Source organism: Gobius niger (assembly GCF_951799975.1).
Source record: "Gobius niger genome assembly, chromosome: 8".
NCBI lineage: Eukaryota > Metazoa > Chordata > Actinopteri > Gobiiformes > Gobiidae > Gobius > Gobius niger.
In genome coordinates this window covers 739,313-753,245 of record NC_136859.1, presented here as the reverse complement: position 1 = coordinate 753,245, position 13,933 = coordinate 739,313, and the positions used below count along the sequence as shown (strand labels likewise).

The 13,933-nt window shown below is 44.1% G+C and overlaps 1 protein-coding gene across 1 annotated transcript; it reads left to right on the top strand.

Annotated features, from left to right (window-relative positions):
• The first annotated feature begins 523 nt into the window (after positions 1-523).
• On the top strand, positions 524-13,290 carry rpp30 (ribonuclease P/MRP 30 subunit). The gene is made up of 12 exons (XM_079562096.1): positions 524-660; positions 2,244-2,302; positions 2,523-2,579; positions 2,894-2,959; positions 3,074-3,145; positions 5,050-5,139; positions 8,350-8,466; positions 10,190-10,219; positions 10,284-10,321; positions 10,389-10,468; positions 12,062-12,118; positions 13,205-13,290. The coding sequence occupies exons 1-12, from the start codon at positions 579-581 to the stop codon at positions 13,267-13,269; spliced, it is 813 nt and encodes a 270-aa protein (XP_079418222.1). The 5' UTR covers positions 524-578; the 3' UTR covers positions 13,270-13,290.
• The last annotated feature ends 643 nt before the right edge of the window (positions 13,291-13,933 follow it).

The following is a 13,933-nucleotide window of genomic DNA, read 5'->3' as shown; positions in this document are numbered from 1 at the left end:
GCGGGGGTTAAGAGGTTTATGTGACTCTTTTTGCCACAGCATTTCCTAGAAAAACGTTTTCACTGCAAACCAGAGCCACAAGAACAAGAGGCTGAGACGGAGACACTGGTTTAGAAAGTGTCAGAAACCCACAGTCTGGACTTAAACATAAACAACATAAAAAACATGGCTGACATCGTGGATAAACATGTTAATATAATGAAGAATATTATCAGCCTTTTGTCAGTATTTGCGGCGCAGTCAGTCTTTCTTTTTTGAATCAGTTTTTAAACATGTGTTGAGTTTATATAAATCTACCTCCAGCAGCTGTGACCTCTCGGTGCCGAATCCGCTCAGCACCGGAAGCGCAACGATAGCGGTTTACGCAATATTTATTTAAATGTTAATAAAAAGTGATTATAATATTTATTTTGGAACCATTTTATTGCCGTTGTTAAATATCTTAATTTTCAAAAATAAAGAATCGCTTAAAAAAATAAAAAATAAACGTGTTTTTTTCTTCACTTCCGGACTCTATTTCCCATGATGCCCCGCCGCCTCGCGCTGCACTCGCACGTTAGCGACGCTGTAACTCCGCGATGTCGGTGTTTATGGACCTAAATCTGACCTTTACCGGGGACCGGGACGAGCTGCGGCGGCTGGTGGAGACGGCGGCTCACCGTGAGTGCTCACAGCCGGGCACCGGGCTCGTTCCGCGGGTTTACGGCCGTTTACGAGCCGTTTGTTTGGGTCCGGAGCTAAGCTAACGTTAGCATCACGCTGAGAACGGCTCCTATAAATGAGTCAGAAATAGCGTCAAACTAAAATCAAACACTGCGAGACCCTGCAGGAGATTACTGACAAAAACAATGTAAAAACAAATAAAAAGTATAATAATTTAGTTTCTCACGTAATTTAATCATTTTCTGTGTAAATGGGACTAATCTGTCTACATTTGTGGATATAAAAAGAGCCATTAAATAAATAGTGCCAAAAATAACGTCCTAAATGTCATCAGACTGCATTAAATTGGATTCAAACTGGCATTAAATCTAAATCTAGTGGGAAACAATGACATTTCTCATGTATGTTTACAGCTTGAGTTCTTCAACAACACATTTAACATCACTCCTGGCTAATATTGTACATAACGTTTTGCTGAAAAGTTGCTCATTGTTTCCAAATTCCCCTCATTTTTGTTTCATGGAGTGTTTAAAGCAGCAGTGCCTGATTTTACTTCTTCAATCAACTTGTTTAACCTCTTAACTCCCGCCTGAACCGAGAGCATCTTTTTCCTCACGTCATCAGATTTTTTTACAGCATTTTTTTGTTGGGTATTCAACTCATTTTTGTCACTTTTTTGTCATTTTTTTATCACATTTTTGCCTTTTTATTGGTCATTTTTTTATACATTTTTTGTCATTTTTTTGTCAATTTTTTATCAAATTTTTGTCATTTTTTTGTCATTTTTTCGTCATTTTTTTATCACATTTTTGTCATTTTTTGGGTCACATTTTTGTCATTTTTTTGTCACATTTTTGTCATTTTTTTATCACATTTTTGTCACATTTTTTGTCATATTTTTTGTCACATTTTTGTCATATTTTTGTAATTTTTTTGTCATGTTTTTGTAATTTTTTTGTAGTTTTTTTGTCACATTTGATCACATTTTTGTCATATTTTTTGTCATTTTTTCGTCAATTTTGTTATCAAATTTTTGTAATTTTTTGTAATTTTTTTGTCATATTTTTGTCACATTTTTGTCATTGTTTTGTCACATTTTTGTCATTTTTTGTCATATTTTTTGTCACATTTTTATCACATTTTTGTCATATTTTTTGTCATTTTTTCGTCAATTTTTTAATCAGATTTTTGTCATTTTTTGTCACATTTTTGTCATATATTTGTCACGTTTTCACACATTTTTCGTCAATTTTTTGTCACATTTCCATCATTGTTTCACTTTTTTCCAGAAGCTTTTGGATTGGGGTAAAGCCAATCTGGAGAAAATGTGCTCGGTTCAGGCGGGAGTTAAGGGGTTAAACCAAAGCCGTGAATCTCCCGGAGCCGCATCCGTCCTGACTGGGGCTGAACGGCAAAATTTCATACCTCGATATCGATGTAATATAACTACAACAGCATTTTCAGACAAATAAAAAGATCATAATTGTGCAGTGTTATTGATGAATGTTCATAACGACGTCTGTTCCCCCGGAGTCCTGACCCTAAATGAGCTGAACTTCTCTGAACTTCTCCTGTTTCAGTCGGATTCTCCACCGTCGCCGTCAACTACGTGTTCGAACCGGACACCAAGAAGAAAACCGTGAGTTTTTCCCTTTGTTCCTGTCACAGCTCAGCGTCGATCCGAACCAAACACCAGAGCTTTACAAAGAAGGACGTGTCCGAAAGGCACAGAGGGTTTGAAACTGATAAAGATAATAATATAATAGTAAACGCAGACGGCTTTGTGGAAGTTTAAACCTGTTCTCCATGTTGCAGCTCTGTTTGTGTCGTGTTAACTGGCGTGTGTTTTTCCCGAGCAGCCGGTGCCCTGCCCTGTGCCCCTGACGGAGCTCATGGAGGAGCTGCCCGTGGTCCAGGTGAGGCCACACCAGCAGCTTCACTGAAGGAAACTTCTACACAACTCAGTACGCCGTAGAAATGACAGCAGGTTCACCAGAGTCTGACTGAGTTTGGATTATTGAAAGGCCTCAGTGAAGAACGTAATGATCTCCTGCTTCATGTTTCTCCTCATGGACAAAGACCTGATTCTTTAGCAGGAACTGAAGTGAAACCGTCACTGAAGTTCACCTTTCAGTCTCTTCTTTTGCTTTGGTTTTTAAGAGAAACATCTGCAGGTTTTAGTCTGAGCTCCTGACAGTTTTAACCTGGTGTCTAAACCGTGTGTTTCCAGGGCCGCTCTCAGCCAATCAGAGTCCTGAACCGCCTGACCATCCTGATGTCCGACTCCAGCCACTACGTGAGCTCCATGTTTCTGCAACGTGTTCTCTGTTTCTTCCACAGACAAAACAAAACACCACTCTGGTGGTGGATGGTTCTCCCGTCCCTCTGACGAGCTGCTGTTGTTTTGCAGAGAGCCAGTTGTCCCGAGTACAGACCCTTCGACCTTCTGGCCGTTCAGCCGCAGACGGACAAACTGTTCCTGGTGAGGCCGAGGTGTTCCTCAGTCTGAGTGTTCTTCAGTCTGAGTGTTCCTCAGTCTGAGTGTTCCTCAGTCTGAGTGTTCCTCTGTCTGAGTGTTCCTCAGTCTGAGTGTTCCTCAGTCTGACTGTTCCTCAGTCTGTTCCTCAGTCTGAGTGTTCCTCAGTCTGACTGTTCCTCAGTTTGTTCCTCAGTCTGAGTGTTCCTCAGTCTGAGTGTTCCTCAGTCTGAGTGTTCCTCAGTCTGAGTGTTCCTCAGTCTGAGTGTTCCTCAGTCTGAGTGTTCCTCAGTCTGAGTGTTCCTCAGTCTGAGTGTTCCTCAGTCTGAGTGTTCCTCAGTCTGAGTGTTCCTCAGTCTGAGTGTTCTTCTGTCTGAGTGTTCCTCAGTCTGAGTGTTCCTCAGTCTGTTCCTCAGTCTGAGTGTTCCTCAGTCTGTTCCTCAGTCTGAGTGTTCCTCAGTCTGTTCCTCAGTCTGAGTGTTCCTCAGTCTGAGTGTTCTTCAGTCTGAGTGTTCCTCAGTCTGAGTGTTCCTCAGTCTGAGTGTTCTTCAGTCTGAGTGTTCCTCAGTCTGAGTGTTCCTCAGTCTGAGTGTTCTTCTGTCTGAGTGTTCTTCAGTCTGAGTGTTCCTCAGTCTGAGTGTTCTTCTGTCTGAGTGTTCTTCTGTCTGAGTGTTCCTCAGTCTGAGTGTTCCTCAGTCTGAGTGTTCCTCAGTCTGTTCCTCAGTCTGTCTGTTCCTCAGTCTGAGTGTTCTTCAGTCTGAGTGTTCCTCAGTCTGAGTGTTCCTCAGTCTGTTCCTCAGTCTGAGTGTTCCTCAGTCTGAGTGTTCCTCAGTCTGAGTGTTCTTCTGTCTGAGTGTTCCTCTGTCTGAGTGTTCTTCTGTCTGAGTGTTCCTCAGTCTGAGTGTTCTTCTGTCTGAGTGTTCTTCAGTCTGAGTGTTCTTCTGTCTGAGTGTTCCTCTGTCTGAGTGTTCTTCTGTCTGAGTGTTCCTCAGTCTGAGTGTTCCTCAGTCTGAGTGTTCTTCTGTCTGAGTGTTCTTCAGTCTGAGTGTTCCTCTGTCTGAGTGTTCCTCAGTCTGAGTGTTCCTCAGTCTGAGTGTTCCTCAGTCTGAGTGTTCTTCTGTCTGAGTGTTCCTCAGTCTGAGTGTTCCTCAGTCTGAGTGTTCTTCAGTCTGAGTGTTCTTCAGTCTGAGTGTTCTTCAGTCTGAGTGTTCCTCAGTCTGAGTGTTCCTCAGTCTGAGTGTTCCTCAGTCTGTTCCTCAGTCTGAGTGTTCCTCTGTCTGAGTGTTCCTCAGTCTGAGTGTTCTTCAGTCTGAGTGTTCCTCAGTCTGAGTGTTCTTCAGTCTGAGTGTTCCTCAGTCTGAGTGTTCCTCAGTCTGAGTGTTCCTCAGTCTGTTCCTCAGTCTGAGTGTTCCTCTGTCTGAGTGTTCCTCAGTCTGAGTGTTCCTCAGTCTGAGTGTTCCTCAGTCTGAGTGTTCCTCAGTCTGAGTGTTCCTCTGTCTGAGTGTTCCTCTGTCTGAGTGTTCCTCTGTCTGAGTGTTCCTCTGTCTGAGTGTTCCTCTGTCTGAGTGTTCCTCTGTCTGAGTGTTCCTCTGTCTGGTCCTCAGTCACTGTGAGATGTTCCTCAGTCTGAGTGTTCCTCAGTCTGAGTGTTCCTCTGTCTGAGTGTTCCTCTGTCTGAGTGTTCCTCTGTCTGAGTGTTCCTCTGTCTGGTCCTCAGTCACTGTGAGATGTTCCTCAGTCTGAGTGTTCCTCTGTCTGAGTGTTCCTCTGTCTGAGTGTTCCTCTGTCTGGTCCTCAGTCACTGTGAGATGTTCCTCAGTCTGAGTGTTCCTCAGTCACTGTGAGATGTTCCTCTGTCTGAGTGTTCCTCAGTCTGTTCCTCAGTCACTGTGAGTGTTCTGTGTCTGCAGTCGGCCTGTATGACGTACGACGTGGACATCATCTGCATCAGCGTCAGCGAGAGGCTGCCGTTTTTCTACAAGAGAGCTCCAGTCTACGGGGTAACCATAGCAACCACCACCACAGCTGTGTTTCGTACGGATTAAACAACGAGGAGCTGCGTTAGACGGTTCTAACGCCCGACACAGTGTTGTTCCTCCTGCATTATAACGTCTAATGTTTAATCCGCTTATACCAGGGTCCCACAAACCTAACATTTATAATAAATGTGTTTTTCATTGACTAAAGTCACTAAATCTGCCAGACTACGGGACTATTGTGTGTGGGTTATTAGCCGGTCACTGAAGGCTGGTCTCAGAGCGAGTCATTCTCCGCAGCTATTACGAGGATCTCAGTCAGGCTCAACGACACAACATCAGCACAGAATCACAACACAACAGGACTAACCCGGAAACACTTTTCCCTGGAAGGAAACACCGATATGCGGCACTCGTGGGCAGGAGTTATTTACCTTTTACAAGGTTTAACCTGAAGCTAAAGCTAGCTAGCTCAACCAGCTCAACTGTTTATGGAAACAGCTGCGGTGGAGTCGCTCACACCTGGGCCCCCCCAACTCAAACTTTTATGTTTGACTTTACTAATCCAGACAAATATGCTTCAATGCAGGATCATTTTATGTACGTCTGAAAATGATGAATAGCCTTAACCGTTTCCAATAGAAATGTAAAGCTCATATGTTATTAACAGTAGCTAACCTAGCTGCTCACTCTCCTCTACAAACATTTAGCAAACACTAAATCCATCTCATACGTTCCTGTCAGTCACTAATTACGCCTTTATCTGACTCAGCTGTGTCAGGCGTTGCTATGGCGACGCCACAGCGGAGTGACATCCCAGTGATTTAACTACCGGACTACGTGTGCGGTTCATAGACTGTAGAAAATAATGGACGTCTTATGCTCACTCCTCCCCGTTTACCAGAATGACCACGGCCGTGGGGCAATTCATGGCGGATTTACAGGCTCCCCCTCCCCAGCTCTGACGAAGCATGTTCCTAAAAAGGACATACGGGCGGGATTTTCACCGTAGACTCGGCCCTTGCGTGACGTGTAGCTCGCGCTGCTCCAATGCTAACAGTCCGAGCCTCATTAAGTACGAGATTTCAAAAAATCATATTACGAAAACCAGCCTGGTTTCATATATTGTTATTAACCCAGCGTTATCTCAGGAGGAAGATCTAGCCTAGTCTAGCGTTGAAACAATTGAAACCAGGCTTTAAAGTAGTTTTTAACGTGTCTAAAGTCCAATGCTTTTCAATGGGGGCCTAGCGGCGATATGGAGGTACTGCAGCAACGGCGGAGCAATGGCGGCCCCCACGTTTGTGGTCAAAAAGCAGGGCAGCCAGCGGCCATTGGTGCGGTTATACCACAATAATGCACCAGCCAATCAGAATCCAGTATCACCCAGACCAGGGTGTAATATACATTTAACCCCCGCCTGAACCAAGCACTGATCGATACGACTAAACAGAAATGGAAGTCCATCGTCCATTGTTGTAAAAGTCCATTACTTTGTCGCTTAAAAAGATAATTGTCCTGAACAGATTAGAAAACAGCAGAACTCCCACCCCCCCCCCAATTCCCCCCCTTAAATCTCCTTTTCAAAACAAAAATCTCCCTGTTTTTCCCAAAGTTCCCCCCTTTGTTTCCTCGTTCCACTGGCCGTGAACGACGTGGAGCGACTTTTACAGAGACTTCCCTGAAAAGAGTCCAGACTGCAGTTTCCCCTTCAGCCACGGGGGGCAGTGCGCACACAGGGACAACCCTCTCTTCATCTCTGCAGTTTCCCCTTCAGCCACGGGGGGCAGTGCGCACACAGGGACAACCCTCTCTTCATCTCTGCAGCTGACCCGTCCTCACTGTCTCTGACCTGTAGGGGGCAGAAACACCTGGCGGGAGGATGAACCTATTGCACATGTTTTTACCACTGACCTACACAGACACGGACATGCAAACTCCACACAGAAAGGCCCGGGTGGGAATCGAACCCGGGACCTTCCAGCTGCGAGGCACGAGTGCAGACTAGAACACATTCTACTGTCCCCCATTTCTCCCCATTTATTTCCCCGATTTCTTCCTCATTTTTCCCTTTACTTAGAAACATGGAATCGTGACCTCCTGATTTATATACTTTTTTATACTCAATATTAACAATTACGAGTTTAACCCCTTAACTCTCGCCTGAACTGAGCACTTTTTCTCCAGTTTGGCTTTACCCCAATCCAAAAGCTTCTGGAAAAAAGGTGAGAAAAAAGCGACAAAACTGAGACGAAAACAATGATGGAAATGTGACAAAAAAGTGAGAAAAGTTTGACAAAAAAGTGACAAAAAAAATCCCAAAATGTGACAATTTGATAAAAATTGGACGAAAAAAAATGACCAAAAAAATGACAAAAATGTGACAAAAATTTGATAAAAAATTGACCAAAAAAATTACAAAAAAAGACAAAAATATGATAACAATTTGATAAAAATTGGACGAAAAAAAATGACAAAAATGTGACCAAAAAAAGACAAAAAATTACAAAAGTAACAAAAAGTGACAAAAAAATTACAAAAATTTGACAAAAAAAAAATATAAAAATTGGATCAAAATTGGATCAAAAAATGACAAAAAATGACAGTGACAAAAAATTAGATAAAAATTTGACAAAAAAATGAGTTACAAAAATGAGTTGAAAACCCAACAAAAAATGATGGAAAAGAAATGTGACGACGTGAGGAAAAAGATCCTCTCGGTTCAGGCGGGAGTTCAGAGGTTAATACATTTTATTTGAAATAAACTTTAAAAAGTCTCCTGATCTTTCACATGAGTAAAAGTGCTCATTAATATTCATGTTGTCGCTACAATCAGGCCCATTAAGAAAACATAACCTTTATTTAATAGTTTTTTCTGTTTGCTCAAAAGTAAAACCTCTTAATAAGTCATGGAGTGTTTTACCATCGTCACGCCTCTGCTGTGATTGACAGCCGTCTCCATGGAAACTCCAGGGAAAGGGGCGGAGTTAAATGTTCGGCTCAGAGCAGAGTGAGAGAAGGAAAACTCCAGCTCGTCCTCTGAAACTCTGGCCTTTGTGAAGCAGCAGACGGTCAGACGGTCAGGAAGTCTCTCGTTTCACTGCAGAGCGCCTGAAACGCTGACAAAATGGCCGCCATTTTTCACCTTGTCTGTTTTCGAAAGCATGAATGAACTGAGTGACTTGGATTTGTGGCCGAGCCCTGGGTCTGACTCTGTGTCCGTGTTGTGTTCAGGCTCTGGAGCGCGGCGTTGTGTTCGAGGTCTCGTACGCCGCCTCCATCAGAGACGCCACCAGGAGGCGCTACACCCTGTCCAACGCCATGTTCCACTCAGACGTCTGCAAAGGAAAGGTGTGTGTGTGTGTGTGTGTGTGTGTTCTTGTACTTATGACATTGTGAGGACCCAGCAGAGTGAGGACATTTGGGGGCCTCACTTGTTTGACCTTTTTAGGGTCAAGATGTGGTTTTAGGGTTAGTGTTAGAATTGGGTTTAGGTTTAACCTCTTAACTCCCGCCTGAACCGAGAGGATCTTTTTCCTCACGTCACCACATTTTTTTTTCCATCATTTTTTTATTCGGTATTCAACTCATTTTTGAAACTTTTTTTTTTTTCATTTTTTGTAACTTTTTTGTCACATTTTTGTATCATTTTTGTCATTTTTTATTGTTTTTTGTTTGTCATGTTTTTGTGATTGTTTCGTACATTTTTTATCAAATTTTTGTCATTTTTTTGTCACATTTTTGTCATTTTTTTGGTCCTTTTTTTATTCATTTTTTGTCATTTTTTTGTCAATTTTTGTCACATTTTTGTCATTTTTTTGTCACATTTTTTGTCGTTTTTTTTGTCATTTTTTGTCATTTTTTGTCACATTTTTGTCGTTTTTTGGTCCTTTTTTTGGTCCTTTTTTTATTCATTTTTTGTCATTTTTTTGGTCCTTTTTTTAGTCATTTTTTGTCATTTTTTTGTCCATTTTTGTCACATTTTTGTCATTTTTTTGTCACATTTTTTGTCGTTTTTTGTCGTTTTTTTGTCAATTTTTGTCATTTTTTTGTCACATTTTTGTCGTTTTTTGTAATTTTTTTGTCACATTTTTGTCACTTTTTTGTCACATTTCCATCCTTGTTTTCATCTCAGTTTTGTTGCTATTTTCTCACCTTTTTTCCAGAAGCTTTTGGATTGGGGTAAAGCCAAACTGGAGAAAATGTGCTCGGTTCAGGTGGGAGTTAAGGGGTTAAGGTTAGGGTTATTAGGGTAATACATTATGCCTATGAGTGTCCTAACTAAGATAGAAGTACAAGAGTTTGTGTGTGTGTGTGTGTGTGTGTGTGTGTGTGTGTTTGTACTTATGACATTGTGAGGACCAGTTTGAGTTTTTAACCAACAGAGTGAGGACATTTTGGGTTATTTGAAGGACTGTTTGAGGGTCAGCATGTGGGTCAGGATTAAGGTCTGGGTAATACATTATGTCTATGAGTGTCCTCTCTGAGATAGAAGTACAAGATCGTGTGTGTGTGTTTGTTTATATGTGCGTGTGTGAGACCCTGTGTTTGTTTGTGTGTGTGACCCTGTGTTTGTGTATATGTGTGTGTGTGACCCTGTGTTTGTTTGTTTGTGTGTGTGTGTGTGTGTGTGTGTGTGTGTGTTTGTTTGTGTGTGTGAGACCCTGTGTTTGTGTGTGTGTGTGTGTGTGTGTGTGTGTGTGTGTTTGTTTGTGTGTGTGAGACCCTGTGTTTGTGTGTGTGTGTGTGTGTGTGTGTTTGTTTATATGTGTGTGTGTGACCCTGTGTGTGTGTGTGTGTGTGTGTGTGAGACCCTGTGTGTGTGTGTGAGACCCTGTGTGTGTTTGTGTGTGTGTGTGAGACCCTGTGTTTGTTTATGTGTGTGTGTGAGACCTGTGTTTGTTTATGTTTATGTGTGTGTGTGTGTGTGTGTGACCCTGTGTGTGTGAGACCCTGTGTTTGTGTGTGTGTGTGTTTGTTTATATGTGTGTGTAACCCTGTGTTTGTTTATATGTGTGTGTGAGACCCTGTGTTTGTTTATGTGTGTGTGTGAGACCCTGTGTTTGTGTTCCAGAGCGTGATCGTGAGCAGCGCTGCAGAAAAGGTGAGCTCCGCAGTCACACATGATGTAAAGTGGTGGCTTTACTCTAACCGGACGTGTTTTCCAGGCGCTGGAGCTGCGAGGCCCTCACGACGTCATGAACCTGTATCCTTCAGCTCAGGCAGAGCTTCCAGCTGTTCCTCAGTGAGAGTTTCCTTTACCCTGAGGTCAGGACGCAGCTGTTCGGCCTGAGCGACCGAGACGGGAGGGACGCGGTGACCAGCAACTGTCGAGCGGCGCTGCTGCACGGAGGTCAGTGAGACCCGGGGGTCAGTGAGACCCGGAGGTCAGTGAGACCCGGGGGTCAGAGGTCAGTGAGACCCGGAGGTCAGAGGTCAGTGAGACCCGGAGGTCAGTGAGACCCGGAGGTCAGTGAGACCCGGGGGTCAGAGGTCAAGACCCGGAGGTCAGCGAGACCCGGAGGTCAGTGAGACCCGGAGGTCAGTGAGACCCGGCCTCGGAGGTCAGTGAGACCCGGAGGTCAGTGAGACCTGGAGGTCAGTGAGACCTGGAGGTCAGTGAGACCCGGAGGTCAGTGAGACCCGGAGGTCAGTGAGACCCGGAGGTCAGTGAGACCCGGGGGTCAGAGGTCAGTGAGACCCGGCCTCGGGGGTCAGTGAGACCCGGAGGTCAGTGAGACCCGGAGGTCAGTGAGACCCGGCCTCAGAGGTCAGTGAGACCCGGAGGTCAGTGAGACCCGGAGGTCAGCGAGACCCGGAGGTCAGAGGTCAGCGAGACCCGGAGGTCAGGGAGACCCGGAGGTCAGTGAGACCCGGAGGTCAGAGGTCAGCGAGACCCGGAGGTCAGGGAGACCCGGAGGTCAGTGAGACCCGGAGGTCAGAGGTCAGGGAGACCCGGAGGTCAGTGAGACCCGGAGGTCAGAGGTCAGGGAGACCCGGAGGTCAGTGAGACCCGGAGGTCAGTGAGACCCGGAGGTCAGAGGTCAGCGAGACCCGGAGGTCAGGGAGACCCGGAGGTCAGTGAGACCCGGAGGTCAGAGGTCAGTGAGACCCGGAGGTCAGTGAGACCCGGAGGTCAGTGAGACCCGGAGGTCAGTGAGACCCGGCCTCAGAGGTCAGTGAGACCCGGAGGTCAGTGAGACCCGGAGGTCAGCGAGACCCGGAGGTCAGAGGTCAGCGAGACCCGGAGGTCAGGGAGACCCGGAGGTCAGTGAGACCCGGAGGTCAGAGGTCAGCGAGACCCGGAGGTCAGGGAGACCCGGAGGTCAGTGAGACCCGGAGGTCAGAGGTCAGGGAGACCCGGAGGTCAGTGAGACCCGGAGGTCAGAGGTCAGGGAGACCCGGAGGTCAGTGAGACCCGGAGGTCAGAGGTCAGTGAGACCCGGAGGTCAGTGAGACCCGGAGGTCAGTGAGACCCGGCCTCAGAGGTCAGTGAGACCCGGAGGTCAGGGAGACCCGGAGGTCAGCGAGACTCGATCTCTGGGACCAGGCAGAGTCTCAGGTCACAGAGTCTCAGGTCACGGGGCTCTGGGACCAGGCAGAGTCTCAGGTCACAGAGTCTCTGGGACCAGGCAGAGTCTCTGGGACCAGGCGGAGTCTCAGGTCACAGAGTCTCTGGGACCGGGGCTTTTACTCCTGAATATTCATTAATCCCATCAGAGCAGAAGAACTCAGGAGCTCCGGCCTCGGTCACCTCGGTCTTTGACATTTTCAAAAACAGAGAAAACCTCCACATTTTTAGCACATTTTGTTCTGAAATGTTCCCTCATTCTTCTTCCTTTCCCGTTTCTTGACCCTGAAAGTGAAGCCTGTGGTTCTGGCAGATGCACAGCAGTAACTGCTCAGTACAGACGAGGATCTAAAGTCATGTGTTTGTGTCTGACAGAGAGCAGGAAGACGGCCGGAGGAATCATCCGCACCTTCAGACGAGCTGAGGAGCAGAGTACGTAAGAGCCTCCACCAGGGGGCGCCGTCAGGCCACGCTGCAAATGTACAGGACTTAACAATGTTAGAACCTCCTGGCTTTGTTTGGAGCAGGTGATGATCCAAACAAAGCCAGGAGGTTAATCTCTTACCCTTTTGTTTTTTCATTTTTGTCACATTTTTGTTGAATTGTTGTCACTTTTTGGTTGAGCCTTTTTGTCTGTTTCTGCTGGATTTTTGTCATTTTTTTGCTGGATTTTTGTCACTTTTTTTTTGCTGGATTTTTGTCACTTTTTTTTGCTGGATTTTTGTAATTTTTTTGCTGGATTTTTGTCTTTTTTTGCTGGATTTTTGTCTTTTTTTGCTGGATTTTTTTGCTGGATTTTTTTCTTTTTTTGCTGCATTTTTTTCTTTTTTTTGCTGGATTTTTGTCTTTTTTTGCTGTATTTTTTTCTTTTTTTTGCTGGATTTTTGTCATTTTTTGCTGTATTTTTGTCTTTTTTTGCTGTATTTTTGTCTTTTTTTGCTGTATTTTTGTCTTTTTTTTGCTGTATTTTTGTCTTTTTTTTGCTGTATTTTTGTCTTTTTTTGCTGGATTTTTTTCTTTTTTTGCTGCATTTTTTTCTTTTTTTTGCTGGATTTTTGTCTTTTTTTGCTGTATTTTTGTATTTTTTTGCTGTATTTTTTTCTTTTTTTTGCTGGATTTTTGTCATTTTTTGCTGTATTTTTGTCTTTTTTTGCTGTATTTTTGTCTTTTTTTGCTGTATTTTTGTCTTTTTTTTGCTGTATTTTTGTCTTTTTTTTGCTGTATTTTTGTCTTTTTTTGCTGTATTTTTGTCTTTTTTTTGCTGTATTTTTCTCTTTTTTTTTGCTGTATTTTTGTCATTTTTCTGCTTGATTTTTGTCACTTTTTTTTGCTGGATTTTTGTCATTTTTTTGCTGTATAAGGTCTAAAGGCTCAGGCAGACTTTTAAGTGTGTATATGATATAATGCAATATAATATAATACAGTATAATAATATAATACAGTATAATAGTAAAATACAGTATAATATAATAATACAGTATGTTGTTTGTAAAGTGTTTGTTTGTGTGTTTGTTTCAGAGGACGACTCGAGTCCCGTCTCCAAACGATCCCGACTCGACGCAGCGGAAACAAAACCTCTTTAGTTCATTTAACTTTCAATAAAATCACTTTGTTTCAGTTTGTTTCTTCTTTATATGAACGACACAGACTAACCACCACCGACTAACCCCTCTGCCACCGGGTCACAGACTCTGCCACCGGGTCACAGACTCTGCCACCGGGTCACAGGCTCTGCCACCGGGTCAGAGACTCTGCCACCGTTGTCAGGACCGGTTTTGCGGCTGCCACGCCCTTCTCTTCAGGATCAGCCCCACAGGACACGGGAGGAAACCGGAGTCCAGGGAGAGCAGGGAGAGCAGGGCGGGGCACACTGAGTCACTGAAACCTATGAATATGAGGCACGAGCAGGAGGTGAAGTGGGACACGGAGCCACAAAGCTGGACGATTTAACCTCTGAACTCCCACCTGAACATGTTTCCTCCTGTTCTCCAAATCTAAAAGCTTCTTCAAAAAAAAAGTGACAGAAGAACAAAAATACAGCAAAAAAAAGACAAAAATCCAGCAAAAAAAGACAAAAATCCAGCAGAAAAAAGACAAAAATCCAGCAAAAAAGTGACAAAAACACAGCAAAAAAAAGACAAAAATACAGCAAAAAAAAAGACAAAAATACAGCAGAAAAGTGACAAAAACACAGCAAAAAAGCGACAAAAATACAGCAAAAAAGTGACAAAAATCCAGCAAAAAAAA

Excerpts from the sequence above, each read along its gene's own strand:
- rpp30 (XM_079562096.1), top strand. The coding sequence starts at position 579 with ATGTCGGTGTTTATGGACCTAAATCTGACCTTTACCGGGGACCGGGAC. Across the intron at positions 10,322-10,388 it reads CCTCACGACGTCATGAACCT|GACGCAGCTGTTCGGCCTGA; the intron begins GTATCCTTCAGC and ends CCCTGAGGTCAG. Across the intron at positions 10,469-12,061 it reads AGCGGCGCTGCTGCACGGAG|AGAGCAGGAAGACGGCCGGA; the intron begins GTCAGTGAGACC and ends TGTGTCTGACAG.